This window comes from Schistocerca piceifrons, chromosome 3 (assembly GCF_021461385.2).
Source record: "Schistocerca piceifrons isolate TAMUIC-IGC-003096 chromosome 3, iqSchPice1.1, whole genome shotgun sequence".
Lineage (NCBI taxonomy): Eukaryota > Metazoa > Arthropoda > Insecta > Orthoptera > Acrididae > Schistocerca > Schistocerca piceifrons.
In genome coordinates, this window is record NC_060140.1 from 572,445,407 (window position 1) to 572,467,574 (window position 22,168).

Genomic DNA, 22,168 nt, shown 5'->3' on the forward strand with positions numbered 1-22,168 from the left:
TGAAATCACAGGCTTCAAGCCAACAAGAAAATAAAGTATGAAATGAAGGGCCTTACATTTGATAATTTCAGTCATTAGCCCTTTACATTTCTCATTTAGTGGTAGTACAAAACTTTCTTAGTGTATTTATTCTGTAACAAAAAGAAAAAAATACATAAATTATTGTATACAAATTTTCAGGTCCTATTGCAAATCAATTAGAGCAGGATTTCAGCAGGCTTTTGGGCACTGGAAGACTCGCTGCACCTAGTCTTTACATTCCTGGTTATGTACCAAGTTCGAAAAGGAAAACACAGCTATCATACCGCCAATGTGGAGCAAGTGATCCATTAGATAAAACAAGTATGTTATGTTAAAATATTATAGTATCTATAGATTGCTCTTTGTCTAATGGAGTATATATGCATTTGTTGTCATTGTTTATAACTCCATTGTCCTATCTTTTCCAGGATCAAAGAGCAGTGGAGTGACTCACAAGGATACAATATGTATTACTTTTCTACTTTTATTTGTATCATTGAGTTTATTTTAGCTTATCATACAGATTGTTTTTATTGGCTGTGTATATCTGAAATTACTGTATATTAATATTTTATTAACTGCTGGTGTAAAGGAAGACGAAAGCAAATAGAACTAAGAGAAATGAAGTGCTGTAAAAGATAAAAGTATGTACAGTTCCCTTATCAACTGTTTATGTATAAACAGTTGGCTTTGGCTATATGTGCCAAGTGCAAAATCATCACACTACTTAATGCATTTCTTGTATACAATTAACTTATAAATTGCAGAAGAGATGTGGATATTTAGTAAATGTTGCACATGCCTATTGTATATCTGTTTTCTTATAGCGCCAACCAAATAAGAACTTCAAAACATCACTTCATTATTTATTTTAAAATACAATAACATTAGTGAAAATCTCTGGATAAAAATTTGTAGAAAAACCAGACCTATACTTACCTTGAAATTGTAACTGTCAACCAAGACCATAATATAATTATTAAAACTGATTGGTTCTTCAGTTTTGAACTTAATCAATTGTTTTTCAACATCATAAGACATATTCTGATGATATGGAAGGCTGTGAAGGAGGGTGTAGAACATACACAGGTGCATATGAGCAACTGAGATAATTAATGAGCTTTCATCTACATAGTACTAACAACTGTGGGCAAAAACAACAGTCATCTGCATAGCTGCATCAGTGCTGAGGCATTAAAAATAGTGACATTTAAAAAATCATGGGATGTGATTGGTTGAGGTGGGCGCGTAAAGCTGGCGTGGCTATCGGGATTCTCTTATGACAGCTTGACTATAGTTTGTGCAGAAAGTGCAGAACTGTGCAGATACCATTTAATCCACAAAATAAAATACACTGAAATACTGGAGCTGTGCAGAACAAGTCATGTCCAGTGGTTGTAGTGTCAAAACATGTCGTGTCCCTAGCAGCAAATGAAATGTAAAACTGATTGACATAATCATAATCAAATGACATACATAGTAATACATCAGTTTAATTGGACAACTGTTGCAAACTCATTTCACTCACTATTCATGAATATTTTGTTTAAATTCTCTTTTTTAATGACTGTGTAGCTATTCTACGGAACATGGTAGAATTTTGATTTCTTTGAGTGTTGCAGTCCTTTTCCAAGCTGCTGTATGAAATACCTGTTAACATTGATACATATTATGATTTCTATTGCACATGTCTTCTAGTAGAACAAATGTGATAAAAAGTGTTCAGATGTATTCAAGTATGTTCTGAATCTATTCCAAGAACTTGAATTGCATTTCTGTTGCAGCAAATGTGTAACCATTCAGTAACGTCTGCATCTACGTCTACTTAAATATCCTGCAATTCACAATTAAGTGCCTGGCGTGCCTGTCGAGCCACCTTCAAGCTGTTTCTGTACTGTACCACTCTGAAAGAGCTTGTGGGAAAAATGAACATTAAATTTTTCTGTCCAAGCTCTGATTTTTCTTATTTTATTATGATGATCATTTTTCTTTATGTAGATGGTCACCAAAAAAATATTTTCACATTTGGAGGAGAAAGTTGGTGATTGAAATTTCATGCGAAGATTCTGCCACAACAAAAAACACCTTTGTTTTGATGATTGCCACCCCAATTCACATACCATATCCGTGGCACTCTGTCCACTATTTCACGACAATACAAAACGAGCTACCTTCCTTTGAATTTTTTTAATGTCCTCTGTCAAAGTGTATCTCACATCATACACCAACACTACGGAAGAGGACAGACAAGCGTAGTGTAGGCAGTCTCTTTAGAAGACCTGTTGCATTTTCTAAGTGTTCTGCCAATAAATCACAGTCTTTGGTTTGCTGTCCCTTCAACATTATCTATGTGATAATTCCAGTTTAAGGTATTCATAATTATAATCCCTAAATATTTAGATGAATTTATTGTGTAGCTGGAATGTTGTGGATTCCTTTTAGTACTCATGTGGATGATTTCACACTTTTCAATATTTAAAGTCAATTGTCTTTGTTTTGCGTAAATCATTTTGTAATGGGTTTTGATCATCTGATGACAGCACCATATGCAAAAAATCTAAGAGGACTGCTTGGATTGTCTCCTAAATAATTCATATAGTTCAGAAACATCAGAGGGCCCATAACACTTCTTGGAAGAACATCATAATTACTTCTGTTTTACTTGATGAGTTTCTGTCAGTTGCTATGATCTGTGACCTTTCTGATAAGAAACCATGAATCCAGTTGCATAACTGAGACGATACACCATATGCACACAATTAGAATAGAAGTTGCTTGTGAAGAAAAGTGTCAAAAGCCTTCTGGAAATTTAAAAATGTGGAATCAGATTGACATTCCCTGTCAATGGCGCTCATTACTCCATGTAATAGATGTTATTTTGATTTAGCCATGAAGCATTTAATAAGTATCAGAATGCTATGTGAACTGAAGATGCAATATAAACATGTGAATGCCAAAAAGAGGGATATATGAGAGGAAAAATGAACATATTTCTATATTCATATGTTTCTTCCCCCCCCCCCCCCCCCCCCATGAACCATGGACCTTGCCGTTGGTGGGGAGGCTTGCATGCCTCAGCGATACAGATAGCCGTACCGTAGGTACAACCACAATGGAGGGGTATCTGTTGAGAGGCCAGACAAACGTGTGGTTCCTGAAGAGGGGCAGCAGCCTTTTCAGTAGTTGCAAGGGCAACAGTCTGGATGATTGACTGATCTGGCCTTGTAACAATAACCAAAATGGCCTTGCTGTGCTGGTACTGCGAACGGCTGAAAGCAAGGGGAAACTACGGCTGTAATTTTTCCCGAGGGCATGCAGCTTTACTGTATGATTAAATGATGATGGCGTCCTCTTGGGTAAAATATTCCGGAGGTAAAATAGTCCCCCATTTCGATCTCCAGGTGGGGACTACTCAAGAGGATGTCGTTATCAGGAGAAAGAAAACTGGCGTTCTACGGATCGGAGCGTGGAATGTCAGATCCCTTAATCGGGCAGGTAGGTTAGAAAATTTAAAAAGGGAAATGGATAGGTTAAAGTTAGATATAGTGGGAATTAGTGACGTTCGGTGGCAGGAGGAACAAGACTTCTGGTCAGGTGACTACAGGGTTATAAACACAAAGTCAAATAGGGGTAATGCTGGAGTAGGTTTAATAATGAATAGGAAAATAGGAATGCGGGTAAGCTACTACAAACAGCATAGTGAACGCATTATTGTGGCGAAGATAGATACGAAGCCCACACCTACTACAGTAGTACAAGTTTATATGCCAACTAGCTCTGCAGATGACGAAGAAATTGAAGAAATGTATGATGAAATAAAAGAAATTATTCAGATAGTGAAGGGAGATGAAAATTTAATAGTTATGGGTGACTGGAATTCGGTAGTAGGAAAATGGAAAGAAGGAAACGTAGTAGGTGAATATGGATTGGGGGTAAGAAATGAAAGAGGAAGCCGCCTGGTAGAATTTTGCGCAGAACACAACTTAATCATAACTAATACTTGGTTCAAGAATCATGAAAGAAGGTTGTATACATGGAAGAACCCTGGAGATACTGACAGGTTTCAGATAGATTATATAATGGTAAGATAGAGATTTAGGAACTAGGTTTTAAATTGTAAAACATTTCCAGGGGCAGATGTGGACTCTGACCACAATCTATTGGTTATGAACAGTAGATTAAAACTGAAGAAACTGCAAAAAGGCGCGAATTTAAGGAGATGGGACCTGGATAAACTGACTAAACCAGAGATTGTACAGAGTTTCAGGGAGAGCCTAAGGGAACAATTGACAGGAATGGGGGAAAGAAATACAGTAGAAGAAGAATGGGCAGCTTTGAGGAATGAAATAGTGAAGGCTGCAGAGGATCATGTTGGTAAAAAGACGAGAGCTAGTAGAAATCCTTGGGTAACAGAAGAAATATTGAATTTAATTGATGAAAGGAGAAAATATAAAAATGCAGTAAATGAAGCAGGCAAAAAGGAATACAAACATCTCAAAAATGAGATCGACAGGAAGTGCAAAATGGCTAAGCAGGGATGGCTAGAGGACAAATGTAAGGATGTAGAGGCTTATCTCACTAGGGGTAAGATAGATACTGCCTACAGGAAAATTAAAGAGACCTTCGGAGATAAGAGAACCACATGTATGAACATCAAGAGCTCAGATGGAAACCCAGTTCTAAGCAAAGAAGGGAAAGCAGAAAGGTGGAAGGAGTATATAGAGGGTCTATACAAGGGCGATGCACCTGAGGACAATATTATGGAAATGGAAGAGGATGTAGATGAAGATGAAATGGGAGATACGATACTGCGTGAAGAGTTTGACAGAGCACTGAAGGACCTGAGTCGAAACAAGGCCCCCAGAGTAGACAACATTCCATTGGAACTACTGACGGCCTTGGGAGAGCCAGTCCTGACAAAACTCTACCATCTGGTGAGCAAGATGTATGAAACAGGCGAAATACCCTCAGACTTCAAGAAGAATATGATAATTTCAATCCCAAAGAAAGCAGGTGTTGACAGATGTGAAAATTACCGAACAATCAGTTTAATAAGCCACAGCTGCAAAGTACTAACACGAATTCTTTAAAACAAATGGAAATACTAGTAGAAGCCGACCTCGGGGAAGATCAGTTTGGATTCCGTAGAAATACTGGAACATGTGAGGCAATACTGACCTTACGACTTATCTTAGAAGAAAGATTAAGGAAAGGCAAAGCTACGTTCCTAGCATTTGTAGACTTAGAGAAAGCTTTTGACAATGTTGACTGGAATACTCTGTTTCAAATTCTAAAGGTGGCAGGGGTAAAATACAGGGAGCGAAAGGCTATTTACAACTTGTACAGAAACCAGATGGCAGTTATAAGAGTTGAGGGACATGAAAGGGAAGCAGTGGTTGGGAAGGGAGTAAGACAGGGTTGTAGCCTCTCCCCAATGTTATTCAATCTCTATATTGAGCAAGCAGTAAAGGAAACAAAAGAAAAATTTGGAGTAGGTATTAAAATCCATGGAGAAGAAATAAAAACTTTGAGGTTCGCCGATGACATTGTAATTCTGTCAGAGACAGCAATGGAGTTGGAAGAGCAGTTGAACGGAATGGATGGTGTCTTGAAGGGAGGATATAAGATGAACATCAACAAAAGCAAAACGAGGATAATGGAATGTAGTCGAGTTAAGTCGGGTGATGCTGGGGGTATTAGATTAGGAAATGAGACACTTAAAGTAGTAAAGGAGTTTTGCTATTTGGGGAGCAAAATAACTGATGATGGACGAAGTAGAGAGGATATAAAATGTAGACTGGCAATGGCAAGGAAAGCGTTTCTGAAGAAGAGAAATTTGTTAACATCGAGTATAGATTTAAGTGTCAGGAAGTTATTTCTGAAAGTATTTGTATGGAGTGTAGCCATGTATGGAAGTGAAACATGGACGGTAAATAGTTTGGACAAGAAGAGAATAGAAGCTTTTGAAATGTGGTGCTACAGAAGAATGCTGAAGATTAGATGGGTAAATCACATAACTAATGAGGAAGTATTGAATAGGATTGGGGAGAAGAGACATTTGTGGCACAACTTGACCAGAAGAAGGGATCGGTTGGTAGGACATGTTCTGAGGCATGAAGGGATCACCAATTTAGTATTGGAGGGCAGCGTGGAGTGTAAAATCATAGGGGGAGACCAAGAGATGAATACACTAAGCAGATTCAGAAGGATGTAGGTTGCAGTAGGTACTGGGAGATGAAGAAGCTTGCACAGGATAGAGTAGCATGGAGAGCTGCATCAAACCAGTCTCAGGACTGAAGACCACAACAACAACAACAACATGTTTCTTTCAGCTGATATCAGATTTTCAGTCTACAACTATCTGTCTTCCCATCTATGATTCTGGGTTGCCATGTTGTGTGTGTGTCGAACAGCCATGTGTATTTGTGTAAAAGTTTCTACAGTATATCTTCTGGAAAGGGAGGCAGTTTCTTTCATTTTAAATTATTCATCCTGAAAATGATACTTGGATGAACCACAGCCTGCAATCACCAGCCACGCACCTCAAAATAATCCACATTATTTGTACCTTCCTTACAGCACCAGTATATTCAGAAGAATGAAGAGCTATTAGTGTTTCACAAGAACAATATTTTATGAAGCCTTGTTGGCTATTTGTCAATAAATCAATTTGTTCAAGGTAATTCCTGATGTTCCAAAATCCCACTGCAAATCAAGGTTAGTGATATGGGTCTGTATTGCTCCTACTTCATTTCTTGAGTATTAGTGTGACCTGTACAACTTTCCAGTCTTTAGGAATAGATCTTTCAATGAGCAAGCAGTTGTTTGTGATTGCTAAGTATGGGGCTATCGTATCAGCATATTCTGAAAAGAACCTTATTTGTACACTATCTGGACAGGTAGACTTGACTGTATTAAGTGGTTTAGCTGCTATGGAATACTGAGGATATCTGCTTCTACATTACTCATGTTGGTGGCTGTTCTTTACTTGAATTCTGGAATATTTACTTTGTCTTCTTTGGTGAATGCGTTTTGGAAAACTGTGTTTAATAACTCTGCTTTAATGGCTCTGTCATCAGTAACATTACCATTACTATTGCACAGTGGAGGTATTGATTGCATCTTACTGCTGACGTACTTAACATTGCACCAGAATGTCTTTGGGTTTTCTGCTAGGTTTCAAGCCAAAATTTCACTGTGGGAGCTATTAAAAGCGTCTTGGCTTGAAGATCACACTAAATTTCAAACATCTGTAACTCTTTGCCAATCTTGGGAATTTTTTGTTCTTTTAAATTAGGCCTGCTTATTTCATTGCTTCAACAGTGTTCTAACCTATTTTGTGCACCATAAGGTATCAGTACCATCTCTTATTAATTTATATATATCAACTGCCAATACTATTTCTTTAAATTTACACCATGTGTGGTCTACCATTGCATAGTCAGGTTGGAAGGAATGGATACTGCCTCTTAGGAACACATCAAGCAAATTTCTAGTTGCTTTTTTAAATAGATATATTTTATGTTTATTTTTGAAGGATTTATCATAATGTTCCCTATTTGATCATGATTACTTGTTACTAAGAGGTCAAGTATGTTTTCACTATTATTTACCCTTTGAGTGGGTTCCTGGACTAATTGTTCAAAATAATTTTCTGAGAAAAAATTCAGTACAATTTAAGATGACATTTTATACCTACCACCAGCTTTCAACATGTATTTTTGCTACCATATTGAGGGTATACTGAAGTCACCACCAACTAGAATGTATGAGTGGAGTACCTATTTGAGGTGCTACTCAAGTTTTCTTTGAACTGTTCAGCCACTGTATCATCTGAGGCGGGGAGACCAGTAAAAGGAACCAATTATTAATTTATTCGGGTTGTCAACTATACCCTCTGCCCATATTAACACACAGGAACTATTTACTTCAGCTGAACTTATCTCCAGCTTTCCATACCTATAACTATTTAAGTGTCAGTGATTTGATTTGTACTTCCTATTAGTACTTGGAGCTCTGGTTCTTTCCCAGCAGAGTAACAACAATTTACAATACTGTTTGTTGCTAGGTCTACGCTTGTCCAGTATTTGCCATACACCCCTTTAGACTGACGCCCTTTACGAAGTTTCCCAAGACTCTCTAACCTGAAAAACCGCCCAGTCCACTCCACATAGCCCCCACTAGCCACATAGCCACTTTCTGTGTGTAGTGGGCATCTGACTTATCAAGTGGAACCCAAAAACCCACTACCCTACATCGCAGGTAAAGGAATAAGCAGCCTACACCATCACAGAACCATCTGAGGCTCTGATTCACACCCTTCACTTCCCTCTGTGCTGAATGTCTGCAGTCGGTCCTGCTGATGCTGCTACAGATTGTGAGCTCTGCCTTCAACTCGCAAGTAAGACTGGCCATCTTTACTGCTTCAGCTAGTGACTAGAAACCAGAGAGAATCTCTGGTTTCTAGTAAACTGCCTCATTGAGTGTTTCATGCCTTCCCAGTCTCACGATCACGTCATACTCCAGTGGAATTGCAGCGGTTTTTTCCACCACCTGGCTGAGCTACAGTAACTGTTAAGCTTTACACCTGCTTTCTGCATTGCCCTCCAGGAAACCTGGTTCCCAGCAATGCAGACCCCTGCTTTTTGCGGCTGCAGGGGATATTACAAGAACCGTAGCGAATATAATAGAGTGACAGGTGGAGTTTGTGTTTATGTCCTGAACTCAGTATGTAGTGAACATGTGCCCCTTCAAACTCCCTTGAAGCTGTGGCTGTCAGGATATGGACGACGCAGGAAATAACTGTCTGCAATGTATATCCCCCTCCAGATGGTGCAGTACCCCTGAATGGATTAGCTGCACTGATTGATGAACTCCCTAAACCTTCCCTACTTTTGGGAGATTTTAATGCCCATAACCACTTGTGGGGTGGCACTGTGCTTACTGGCTGAGGCAGAGATGTCAAAACTTTACTGTCCCAACTTTACCTCTGCCTCTTAAATACTTGGGCTGCCACACATTTCATTGTGGTTCATGGTAGTTACTCAGCCATTGATTTATCAATTTGCAGCCCCGGCCTCCTCCCATCTATCCACTGGAGAGCACATGACGCCTTGTGTGGTAGTGACCACTTTCCCATCTTCCTGTCACTTGTCCTGCATCACGCCCACGGCTGCCTACCCAGAGGGGCTTTAAACAAGGCAGACTGGGTAGCCTTCACCCCTGCTATCACACTGAATCTCCCCTACGTGGTGCCATAGATGTTGTGATTGAGTAGGTCACTACAACGATAATTTCTGCGTCAGAAAGCGCTATTCCCCATTCTCTAAGGTGCCCCCGGCAAAAGACAGTCCCTTGGTGGTTGGAGGAAGTCACTGAGGCAACTAAAGAGTGTTGGTAAGCTCTACAGCAAGATAAATGGTACCCTTCCCTAGAGTGCCTAATAGCCTTTAAGCAGCTCCGTGCCCATGTTCGCCTGCTTATGAAACAAGGGAAAGAGGAGTGTTGGGAGAGGTATGTGTCGACCATTGGGTGCGATACATCACCTTCCCTAGTCTGGACAAAGATAAGACATCTTTTTGGGTACCAGACCCCAACAGGTGTCCCTAACATTAACATTAATGGCGTGCTCTCTACCGATGCAATCGCGACTGCCGAGCACTTTGCTGAGCACTATGCTCAAGGCTCTGCGTTAGAGAACTACCCCTCAGCCTTTTGCACCCTCAAATGGCGGATGGAAAGGAAAGTCCTCCCGTTCACTACACGCCACAGTGAACCCTATAACGCCCCATTTACAGAGTGGCAACTCTTTAGCACCCTTGCACATTGATGCGACACAGCTCCTGGGCCAGACCAGATCCACAGTCAGATGATTAAACATCTCTCATCTGACTACAAGCAACATATCCTCATCATCTTCAACTAAATCTGATACGATGGCATCTGTCCATTGCAATGGCAGGAGAGCATTATCATTCCAGTGCTAAAACTCAGCAAAAATCCGCTTGATGTGGATATCTATCAGCCCGTCACCCTCACCAAAATTCTCTGTAAGCTGCTGGAACGTATGGTGTGTCGGTAGTTGGGTTGGGTCCTGAATCATGTGGCTTACTGGTTCCATGTCAGGGTGGCTTCCGCCAGGGTTGCTCTACCATTGACACTCTTGTGTCCCTCGAGTCTGCCATCCAAACAGCCTCTTCCAGACGTCAGCATCTGGCTGCCATCTTTTTTGACTTACGTACAGCATACGACACGACCTGGCAACATCATATCCTTGCCACATTGTATGAGTGGGGTCTCTGGGACCTTCTTCCAATTTTTATCAAAAGCTTCCTGTCACTGTTTTTTCTGTGTCCAAGTCGGTGCCTCCCATAGTTCCCCCCATATTCAGGAGAATGGTGTTCTGGAGGGCTCTGTATTGAGTGTATCTGTATTTTTAGTGGCCATTAACGGTCTAGCAGCAGCTGTAGGGCCATCAGTCTCCCCTTCTCTGTATGCGGATGACTTCTGCATTTTGTATTGCTCCACCAGTACTGGTGTTGCTGAGCGGCGCCTACAGGGAGTCATTCACAAGGCGCAGTCATGGACTCTAACCCACCGCTTCCAGTTTTCAGCTGCGAAGTCATGTGTCATGCACTTCTGTCGACATCGTACCATACATTCGGAACCTGAACTTTATCTTAATGACGATCCACTCACTATAGTGGAGATGTATCGATTCGTAGGACTGGGTTTTGATGCCTGATTGACTTGGCTACCTCACCTTCATCAGCTTAAGTGGGAGTGCTGGCAACACCTCAATGCTCGCTGCTGCCTGAGCAATACCAACTGCGGTGCAGATCGCTCTAGACTGCTGCAGCTCTACAGAGCCCTTGTTCAATCCCACCTTGATTATGGGAGTCTGGTTTACAGTTCAGCGGCACCCTCAGCATTGTGTTTACTTGACCCAGTGCACCACTGTGGCATTCACCTAGTGACGGGAGCTTTTAGAATGAGTCCGATGACCAGTGTCCTGGTGGAGGCCGGAGTCTCTCCATTGCAGATCCGATGTGCACAACTGCTCACCAGTTATGTTGCACACATTTGTAGTTCTCCTGAGTATCTGAATTACCATCTCCTTTTCCCACCCACAGCAGTTCATCTCCCACATCAGTGGCCCAGGTTAGGGCTCACGATTGCAGTTTGTGTGCAGTCTCTTCTCTCTGAACTGGAGTCCTTTCCTTTACCACCTCTACTTGAGGACCATTCACATACACCTCCATGTTGTATACCGCGGCCAAAACTATATCTGGACCTTTTGCAAGGCCCTAAGGACTCCATTAACACTGCTGTTCTCTGCTGTCACTTCCTCTGGATTGTTGTCATGTTATGGGGCTCTGAAGTTCTTTACACCGATGGCCCGACGGCTGATGGTAATGTTGCCATCGTCTATGTCCACAGAGGCCATATTGAACAGCAGCCCTTGCCCGCTGGCTGCAGTGTATTCACTGTAGAACGTGTGGCCATCTCTCGAGGAACTTCAGTACATCCGTTCCTGTTCTGGTGAGTTGTTTGTTCTCTGTTCTGACACCCTGAGCAGCTTACAAGCTATCGTCCAGTGCTACTCTCACCATCCTTTGGTAGTGAACATCCAGGATTTCATGTCTGCTTTAGAATGGTCCAGTCGTTCATTGGTGTTTGTGTGCACCCCAGGACACTTTGGAATCCCAGGCAACGAACTTGCTGACAGACTGGTCAAACGGGCTACGCAGAAACCACTCCCGGAGATGGAAGCCTCTGCTTTCTGTTTTATGCCACCAGGTTTTTCAGCTTTGGGAGACAGAGTGGCATAACAGTATGCACAACAAACTGTGTGTCATTAAGGAGGCTGCAAATGTGTGGGAGTCTTCCCTGCAGGCTGTTCACAGGGAATCAGTTGTCCTTTGTCGGCTCTGCATTGGTCATACATGGCTCTCACATGGTTACCTCCTCCATTGCGAGGATCCACCTCAGTGTCGCTGTGGCTCCCAGATGACAGTCGTCCACCTCTTGCTGGACTGCCCACTTTCAGCCGCTCTGCAATGGACTTTTAACTTTACCAGCACCCTCCGTTCGATGTTGGGCTACAGTGCTTGAACAGCAGCTTTAGTTTTACGTTTTATTCGTGAGCGACCATGGGTGGGGAGGGGGGGGGGGGGGGGGGGCAAAGTCAGTGTGGGTAGTACCTAGGGTAGCAAAACTTCAAAATGAGCTAAGCATTAAAACAATTGGTTACAGTATTAAGAATGGGAAGTTGAAAACTTGCACTATAAATGTGATTATCTTCACAACATTTTTTGGTGATGATCACATCAGAGTAGATCCTATAGTGACACAGAACTGAAGCAAAACCTACAGACTGATCTAAATATTCATAAAAGAATAGCTGAAGCATTCTGTGAGCATGTATGATTGATAGAGAAATAACAGTAAGATGTGACTGGTGGAAGAATCATCCAATTCCAAAAATTCCTGAACAAGCAGGGAACAGACAAAAATGTATGCTTATGTATGAGTTGGGAATATGTATAAGAAATGTGCTTACCAAATGGCATTGGTGCACTGTTCCACAGGTTCACAAACACACATCTGTGAAACTATGATTCTGGCAAGCCTATTGCCAATTGCAGCAGCTAGGACAGGAATACAACAATCATCACCATGCTCTGCTAGTTTTTGATTCAATACCCTCTGCATTAGTTACATAAAACAATACTATTATTTTCTGCAGTAGGGAATGCATTCATCACACCTGATAGTTTTCAACAAACTGAATCTGAGAAAAAAAGGCTGCAACTCTGTTTCTTGATAAGGTATACTATAGTGTCACAAAAAGGTGGTGTGGTGGGTAAAAGAACTGTCAAGGAATGAACTAGGAGGAAGTATTTTACAGATTACTGAAACAGTCTGGTAACTGGTCCTTCAAAACTTCAGCATTACAAATGAACCATGATAATAGGAACAAACTCTGGAAATTGTATTATTAGAAGTGAGGTGAACTATAACAGGGATTACAGTGATAAATGCCTAGTAAAACTGGTAAACATTCGACTTTAATTATTTCACTATCACTAGTGCCAGAAGGAATGACTTTAAATATGTAACTTGCAATTAACTACACATTTCAATTGGAGGTTGTAAAATGAGAGTAATTTTTGTGTGTGTGTGTGTGTGTGTGTGTGTGTGTGTGTGTGTGTGTGTGTGTGTGTGTGTAAGAAAAGAATACTTGTACAGTTTATACATTTACTCATTCATAATGTACTTCATGTTATGTCATAATTTATAAATATAGAAGGTATCATTAGTCTACTTTCCTATGTCAACAGATAATTACTGCTCAAAATTTATTATGCTTAATAATTTCTTCTTAGTAATTCAAAAATGAAAAAAAATATTTTATTTTGAAAAATCTGTAGTATGGAGAACATCTTGAACAATAGCTTTTGAATACATTTAACTTATATATTAAGCTACCGTTCATTGGCAGATGTAACTGTGCAGTTTACTGTGTCCATATTTTAAACTCTTTGTCTGAAGCTTCAGGCATCTCAGAACATTTATGACACTCAAACTTTGAAGCAATGCAGTTGACACCAAATTTTAATTGAACTGTTTCATATATTCAGAAAATTAAATTTTATACTTTTCAGCTATATACATTAATAACATCTTTTGCAACTGTAATAAGAGTCTTATTAAAACCAAACATATTTCACTTTTTTTCAAAGCATTTTCAGTGATCGCTGTAACATTGCCTTTTGGATTTGAAAGTTCTCTTGTACAGTTAGGAAATGTTTCTTGTTACAGAATCTGAGGTGGTGGTTTGCTTGTTTGAGGTATTCTGGAACTGTTGAATGGCTGGTGTTGTATTTCCATGGCCTTTTATATTCTTTATATCTTATTTCATATGCTCTGGTGGTCTCCCTTAAGTGTAGAGCATCAGAACTGTTATACTGGGGTTCATAAATGTCAGTTTTTTAAATAATACTTATATCACTGTCATCTTTCTTCTTTATACATTTCTGTATTGGGTTATCGCTTTGGTATGCAATTTTTATTCCTTGTTACCTGAGGATATTCCCAATTCTATGTCTTAGTTTGTTTCCATATGTGAGTGTGTACCAGCTTGGCCAGTGAATTTTGGTGTTGTGTCCTTGTTGTGTAATTGTGTGTACTTTGTAGTGTGTGTTGTGTGTCTTTTAACTTGCATGGCGTTGTATTTTTTTTTTTTTTTTTTTATTTTTATGTTTTTCTGAATTTCTCTATTCAGTTTTGTAACTAGAGATTCTTGATATCTTTATTTTTTGCTTTCTGAATTATTATGTCCAGCTCCTTATTATAGTTGTTTGTCCAGTGGTACGGTGTTTAGTGTGTGGGGTGTATATGTGAGCATTGCTTCTTTTTGGGACAAGGGTTGGTTAGATGATTGGTGTAGCACTGCGTCTGTCATGATGTTTTTCATGTAAATTCTGAATGAGTGTTGGTTACTTTCCATTATGATGAATGTACCTAAGACACAAAAAAACTGTGAGTAGTGATAATAACTTAATACTGTTTAAAATAGTAAGTTTAAAGCATGAGAACTGTTCATGATCCTAACAAGCAAAATTGTAACAAAAGCTATATTGTTGCAGTGGACACTGAAGATACTTTAAAATAGAGCAAATGCATTTGATCTAAATCAGACTTTTGTTATGTTGTGAAATATGGTATTAACCTCTATAACATGTATAGCTGCGACTGGAGAAAAAAAATGAGGGCCAAAAACTCTTGGTTGTACATGTATGTACATTGTTGTACAGAGTTAGTGTCAAAAAAGTGTGGTAACAACAGACTTTTCATGGCCCCTGTCTCATCCCTAATATAATTTTCCAGTAACGTGTAACATATTTATATACTTGTATTGTTGCAAGTACGACTTTTACAAAATTACAATTAAAACTTCATGACTTTCATAGATTTCAGAATGACAAGATATTCATTTGTTGCAACATTCTAACCTTGCTAATAATTTTACTAGAGCATTCAGGATGTTATGCAGAATTACATAAAGTTGACCTCATTAACCATGTTATTTATTTATATTCAAATTATTACAAAATCACTGAGTCAGATTATGCTAATATAGTTTAAGTATTCTTGAATTAAATGTTTTTCATTGAGTTAATTACTTTTACAGGGCAAAATTACAATGTCTTGATTCTAGGAAAACTTGCATTTTGAAAGTTACCAGATTGTTTTTGTAATAAAGCAATTTCATAATTAAACTGGCTGTGTGATAAAAAATTATCCAAGTATAGCATATCAAGTGAATTAGTCAATACAGTCTCAGTTACACATACAAAAAAAGTTAGTTGGTGCTCACCGTGAGTTAGTATAATACACAGTACGAGTGTCAAGTATTCCACTATCAAATCATCTGGTATCATTAGATATAGAATGTATGGTCCCATTCTGCTGTATGATGTACGTCCCCTCTTCCATCCACCGCCACTACCAGAGTACTCCACATAAAACTCTTCTCCTCCTTCTAACTTCTCAGTACAGCATGATAGTTAATTTAGCACTGAATGTGACTCTGTTTCTTGCACCATATGGTGTGGTATTTTTCTTCTGTTTGGCATAAGTGTAGTGGCATTTGGTGGTGCTATAAAGGACATTTGAAGGTCCAATGGCTGTTGCTCAGAAAGGGTAACTAGCGATCTATCGTCACAAGTCTTTAAATATGAATAGGGATCACAGTCATTTTTAAAGAGACAGTTGAGAATTTTTAACATCTATTGAGCAATCACATAATCAGAAGTACTGCAGATTTACTATGGAATGTCATTACAACACCATGTACAAAGAATTTAAAGATTTACCAGACACTGAAATGGTAAAAAATTACAATGGTCAACAGATGATTTGTATGGGATTCAGTGTTTTGTACATGAATAGATGCATGCATTATTACACTGCCAATTTCAATAGTTTTTGATGAAACTGAACAAAGAATATGGAGACATTATAAATTACAGTGGAGTGCCTTCATTAAGTTAAGGGACATACCTGGAACAATTTTTTTTTTTTTTTTTTTTTTTTTTTTTTTTTTTTTTTTAAAAAAAAAAAAAAAAAGACCTGATATTGTTGAATTTCTGAAGGAAAAGGGAAAGCAGGAACCACAATTAGAAGATACGTAATGGATTGCAGACCTTGCATTTTCAATGGACTTAACTGTGCATGTGAGTGCCCTCAGTAAGACACTGTAAGGCGAGAAACGACTTATTTATGATTTAGTGGGGACAGTTGATGCATTTAAAAAGAAAATTGGGTTATGGAAGGGATAGCTTCTGACAAACAACAGCACCCTTTTCCCTTGGTTCTCTGGTGTTAAAGTAAATGCAAATCTGGAAGAATTCATTTTGACATTGAAAGAATTTCAGGAACAATTTTCTAAATATTGTAAGGACACTTCCAGTGTCACATGTGTTTCTGACCTATTTTCTAGACCATTTGCCACTTCAATTGATAGCACCCCTGTGCGTGTGCAGATGGAACTGATCAATGTACAATGTAATAACCATCTGAAAGACAAATTCTCTTTTGTTAAAACTGCCCACATCACCATATTGGGGCTGCAAATGTGATCCCAATGTTCTGATAGACATGTATGTGAAGGTTTTTTTTTTTTTTATTAGTATGAAACTAAATAAGAAACAGTTGTGAGGTAACTTGAGGGACACAAATTTGTAGAACTGTCTGTGTTTGTGTGCCAGTTGTTTCTGCCAGTTATGAATGTTATTATGTGTTCAGTGAACCAAAAATTATTAAAAAATAGGGAAAATTGGTTTTGTTTGTGATGTATGTTGTTGATAAAAATGAAATCACACCACATGCAAGCTGTTCCATGTCCCTTGTAAGAATGAGCTGCCAGCTTATGCAGTGCATTTGCAATTTCCTCATCTTTCTGCTCACATCAGACAGTGTGGCCTCATAGTGGAGGAGTGTGCAGTAAGGGAGAGAGATCCACACAAATGCAGAAGCTCTGCATGGGTCCAGAGTCCTTGGCTATTCCTGAACTAAGTCATTCAAAAATCCACACTATGAGGGCACTGGTGACAACAGTTTGTATTGAAAAGTGACATGTGGGAATTGCTTGGAAACTTTTTTACTCCCAGTACACACTTTGCACATCTGCATATGGTTCACATTAGCCTGCTACCTGTTTCTCACAACTTCTGCTACTGCCAGATAGCAATTAACATATTCAAGAGGTGGCCAAAGTTTTACCATGACAAGATCAAGCAGAAGAGGGCGTTGCCCACACCTTTACCTTCACTCTGATATTGCATTTCATATGTTCATAACAGGTGACATCTGACCAAAGTTGTCAATTGGAGGCAGAGATCTTCCATACCATGGCATGACTGTACAGTATTCACCTCATCAGAATGACACCATGTCACATAGTTGCCAATGACAGAGTAGAATGCCTATACTGTTTGTCAAAGGCTGCCATTACGTAACAGCATGGCACGAGCAGGTCTTCGGTGACACTCCTGCTGGCACTGCTCAGACTGTGTAGTGTGCTGAAGGGGACTGTCACATGTCTGTGAGAGCTGATTTATGGTGAGCCTCTACGTTTGCTTGGTGAGTTCTTCCTTCCATCTGCTACACCTGCCTGCCAAGCCTGAACTTGTACAGAATCAGGAACTATAACTAACACCTGTCTCACACCATAGCAAATAAACCATGGTTATTTCCACAGACCTGGCCATTACAAAACATTGCTTCTTGCGCCCATTACAGAAAGCTATGAAGCCATCTTACCAAATGGCCTACCGGTCTTAAAATGGGATGCTCATTTTCCAGGTAAAAGAGCACAAGAAAGTCGTTATATAAGGTTTGGTAGCAAGCTGTCAGTGTTTTTGGAGTTCTTTAGATTATGTTTATAGTTGAGTCAGGACTAGTGTATTGCATTTTGGGGGTGCCAAGGAAGTGATTTTTCTGAATGACTAATGCTCCTGAGGTTGTATCAGTAATGCATGTGGCATCAGTATCTCACACTTACCAATCTGGCTCAAAGTTAATTTTTGTCTGTTCTAGGATCATAATGATGGATTCCAATAAGTGGTTTGTGGAGAAGCCATTCACATGCTTGACTTACTCAGAACTGATTTCAAAATGATGCATACATGTCCAGCACCACATTTTGAGGAAGCTGAGCATGGAAGTGCCACCAGATTCTCCCAATAGTGAGCAGACCCTTGAAAATTGCAGACAGGAGCTAATTATTTCATGAGCAACAATTTAAGTTGTGGTCGTAGGTTGCTGCCTCAGCACATTTTTGGGAATTGCAACATATGCAAAAATAAACAGCAAAATATTTTTGACAAGTAAGGAAAATAAATGTCATTGCTTCTCATTTCACTCACAGCAATTTAAGCTGCGCTCTTAGATTCCTGCTTAACCACACTCTTGGAAATCGGAATATATTCAGAAAAGTGGCCAAATAATTGTGGTGAATAAGAATGTGATGTCATTGCTATTTATTTCACTCACAGAAATGTCATCCTCTGTTTTCTAATCAGATGTAAGTCACAAAATCAAAGAAACTGATTCCTCAGTGCTCTCTTGCATGTAAATAATATCAAATGTGGCAGAACATACTCATTTTATTTTCATAAGAAAGCTCCCAAATGTGTTAAAAATGTTAATGTTAATGAAAGATATTAGCATATAGTAAGTAGGGTGTGAACAAACTTCCCTTGACACCATAATCCATGTCCTCAACCTTTATGCTACACTGAAGACTTTAACTTCAATATTGTTAATCTTAGTTTCTCTAGAAGGCATTTACCATCAATGTATCATTAACTGACATATAATTATAAGAAATCATATAAGAAAACACATGTCTGTGATAAATCGTCAATGCATCATGACCTTGAAACAATGTACTGCAAGTTATAACACAAAAGTGAAATACAATGAAATCAATATTGCATCTATCACATCGAGTTCCACAACATTTTAACATCAATTCCCAGTAAACCAAGCTTGTCGCAAGCTTCTCCCATGGTTTGTGTGCAACAAAGAATTTCAGCTAAAGATACTTTATACACATTAGGAAAACTTTTGAAGTAATAGCCTAATACAGAAAATAAGTTTAAATACCCAAAGGGTGACTGCAGCTTTCCGTTCAGTATTTTGGCTAGTTTGAAAGCACATAAGCAGGAAGAGCACATGGTTGCAACAGGTAAAGGAAAACTTGTAATCTAGTCTTTGGACAGTAAGTAACTTCATATAATAATTAGTTTATGATACACAAGGAATGTAGCAATAAGTTTCTGGTAAAACTATTGAGTGTCACTCTTTGTGACTACAGCATTCTGATGCAAAGTTACAATGATAATTTCTTTCAATGCATCTATAAAGATTCTTAGTGCTAACGACCTGTTTTCAGATGAACTGACTTCAACATTGAAGTCACAGTCAAACTAATGTATGATGGTTAATATATGCTTTATTCATGTTGACCACAAATTATGTACTAACTATATTATAGATTTCAGTACTGCTCAAATTTTGTTTCCAGTAACACTTTTCCATACACATGAAATCTTTTGAATGTTCAAAATTGCGACAGTGATTAGTCAGCATTTGTTACTGGCAAACAGTATAATTTGATACTGTCCATGAATAATTTACTGTGGCAGAAACCAGACTATAATCTATTTCTCTAAGGGATATTCAGTCCAAAGAAGAGACGGGAATAAGATCTATCTTTGGGCAGTGTAGTAGTACTAAGCTTATGAAAGGTGGCACCAAAAACATACATCTGTGCCACAGAACTGGAATATTCAAATCCCGTTGAAAAGCAAGAGGGAGCTGAAGTCACAAAGCAGGAAAAAGATGACACACAATTGTACTTCTGCCATAGAGTTCAACCAGAATTAAAGTGGAACATGTACTGTTGTATATTTCAGGAGACACTTTGCCCACATACTGAATATTGGTTTTCTGTGTCTCAGTAAATCTGAAGGTGAAGTCATTGTTGGTGAGTTTTAGCTGGACATTAAAATATTACCACATGCCAACAGTGAAGATCATGCGTTCTGCAGCGCGATCAGCTGATTGCCAAGTTACGCCAAAGAAGTTGATGTGCTCACCGCCTGTGAAGCTGATGTGCACATATTCCACACCTAAGAAGAGGCACTATTTAACTCTGTAGTTTTAGTTTTTAATATTATTATTCCGTTGTTATCTGTCATAGTGGCAAGTTTATGTATCCTTTTCATTTCCCATAAATGTTCCTGTTCTCAACATACATGACTTTCCTTTACGTAGTTGAAAGTTGAGAATGTTTTAAATATGGATAAAAGAATAATGGTCCCACGTGCTGCGTATCACACACAATTTAGTGGCTGTCTTATAGCCCTTTAAGATAAGCTTCGTTGGCGGCCCCGATGTTATCATGGCTCAGACGAACAGTTCGCAATGAGAAAGCATCAATTTGCAGTAATAAAATGCCGAAAGAAGAAATGCATAATACGTCAAGACTGGTTGCACAACTTCTTCTGTTCTGGCCTACCAATCTGACTCTCTGGTTTCCTCAAGTGGAAGCAAATTTTTTTTTATGTTCTGATGTAATGATGGATGCCACAAAAGTCACCCTGGCTGTAAGTCAACTTGACCACAGAGTTGCAGCAGAAGTACAAGATATAATAACAAAACTGCTGGACACAGGTGCATATTCTAAACTGAAGTCAGAACTAATATCCCAAGTGTCTATTCCTCAAAAGGAAAGAGTACGGCAGCTACTCACGCAAGACGATGTCAGTGATGAGAAACCCTCACAATACTTGCATCACTTAAGAAGCAAGTTGGACACTCACACCAAGCAAGACTGCCAGCACATGTGAAAGTGATAATTGTGTCTCAAAGCGAGATGTCCTTAGATGAAGTGACTGCGCTGGCTGACAAGATACAAGATGTGCCCACTTCTGAATTTGATGATACTATTATTTGCAACAGCACCCCAACAGATGCAAAACCCAATTATGACAGGCTTTCAAAAAAAGTGACGGCAATGGAGCAAAAACTAAATGATAAATGACTGCTTGATGAGCAAAAGTGATGCTTCGTCTAATCAACTGAGTAAACTCCTCACTGAGCACAACACTAAAAGTAATTAATGACAGTCATCACAGAGTCACTCCATTCACGATGTGTCCTGTTTTGGTGGTGCTCCGTCTAAGCAACTGAGTAAACTCCTCACTGAGCACAACACTAAAAGTAATTACTGACGGCAATCACAGAGTCACTCCATTTATTATGTGTCCTGTCTAGGTGATGCCCAAGTCATAAATATATGGTGGTATCATCAATGATTCAGGGATTAAGACCATAAGTGCAACACACCATGTGGATACAGAAATGTTAAGCACCAAGCAGAAGACGACACGTTTGTCTGTCCCTCTGTCCACCTGTATCTCACCGACCGTAAGTCGAGGTACAAATTCTAGATAGATACCAGCTCAGATTTAAGTCATGAGATAATGCACATAAATATTGCTCAATCAGCACCTTCTAGCTGACAGTGGAAAACAATTCCAATATTCAAACATAAGGCACACAGCATGTGGAATTCGACCTGGGACTGTGTCATGCAATAACATGGAAATTCATATCACCAAGGTTGTGGAACTGATTATTGGGGCAGACCTACTTGCCTACTACCACCTGCTGCCCAATGTTGTATGGCCAACTGAGGTGTCAAGCTCGTCCAGGCAGTGCCAGGTGAGTTCACTAAGCTACTCAACCAGTTCTCAACACTTACCAGGCCTCCAGGGGCTCACAATAGGTATGCCACAATACTACTCATTATATTAATACCACTGCAGGTCCCCCGCCCCCCTTTTGTGTAGGCCAGGCACTTGGCCTGAGTCAGATATGCCATAGCGATACCTGAGTTTGAAGCTAGCTGGCAGGAAGGATAATAAGTCCATCCAATGCTGCATGGTCAAGTCCGCTACACCTGGTCCCTAGAAAGAATGATGCATGGCAGCCATGCGGGGACTACTGCACTTTGAACACCAAGACTATACCATATCATTACCCAGTGCCACATGTGAAAGATTAAAAC

General features: G+C 39.4%; 1 protein-coding gene across 3 annotated transcripts in view; it reads left to right on the forward strand.

Moving 5' to 3' along the window:
* LOC124787741 overlaps positions 1-18,604 on the forward strand; it is a 258,172-nt gene extending 239,568 nt beyond the window's left edge. For 2 of the 3 annotated variants that reach the window (XM_047254604.1, XM_047254602.1), the window contains 2 exons: positions 181-342; positions 450-756. In XM_047254604.1, the coding sequence (XP_047110560.1) occupies positions 181-342; positions 450-532 (245 nt within the window). In that variant the 3' untranslated portion in view covers positions 533-756. Of the gene's footprint in view, positions 1-180; positions 343-449; positions 757-18,126 lie in introns of those variants that run through there. The other variant, XM_047254603.1, reaches the window with a different exon arrangement.
* Positions 18,605-22,168: the final 3,564 nt, after the last annotated feature.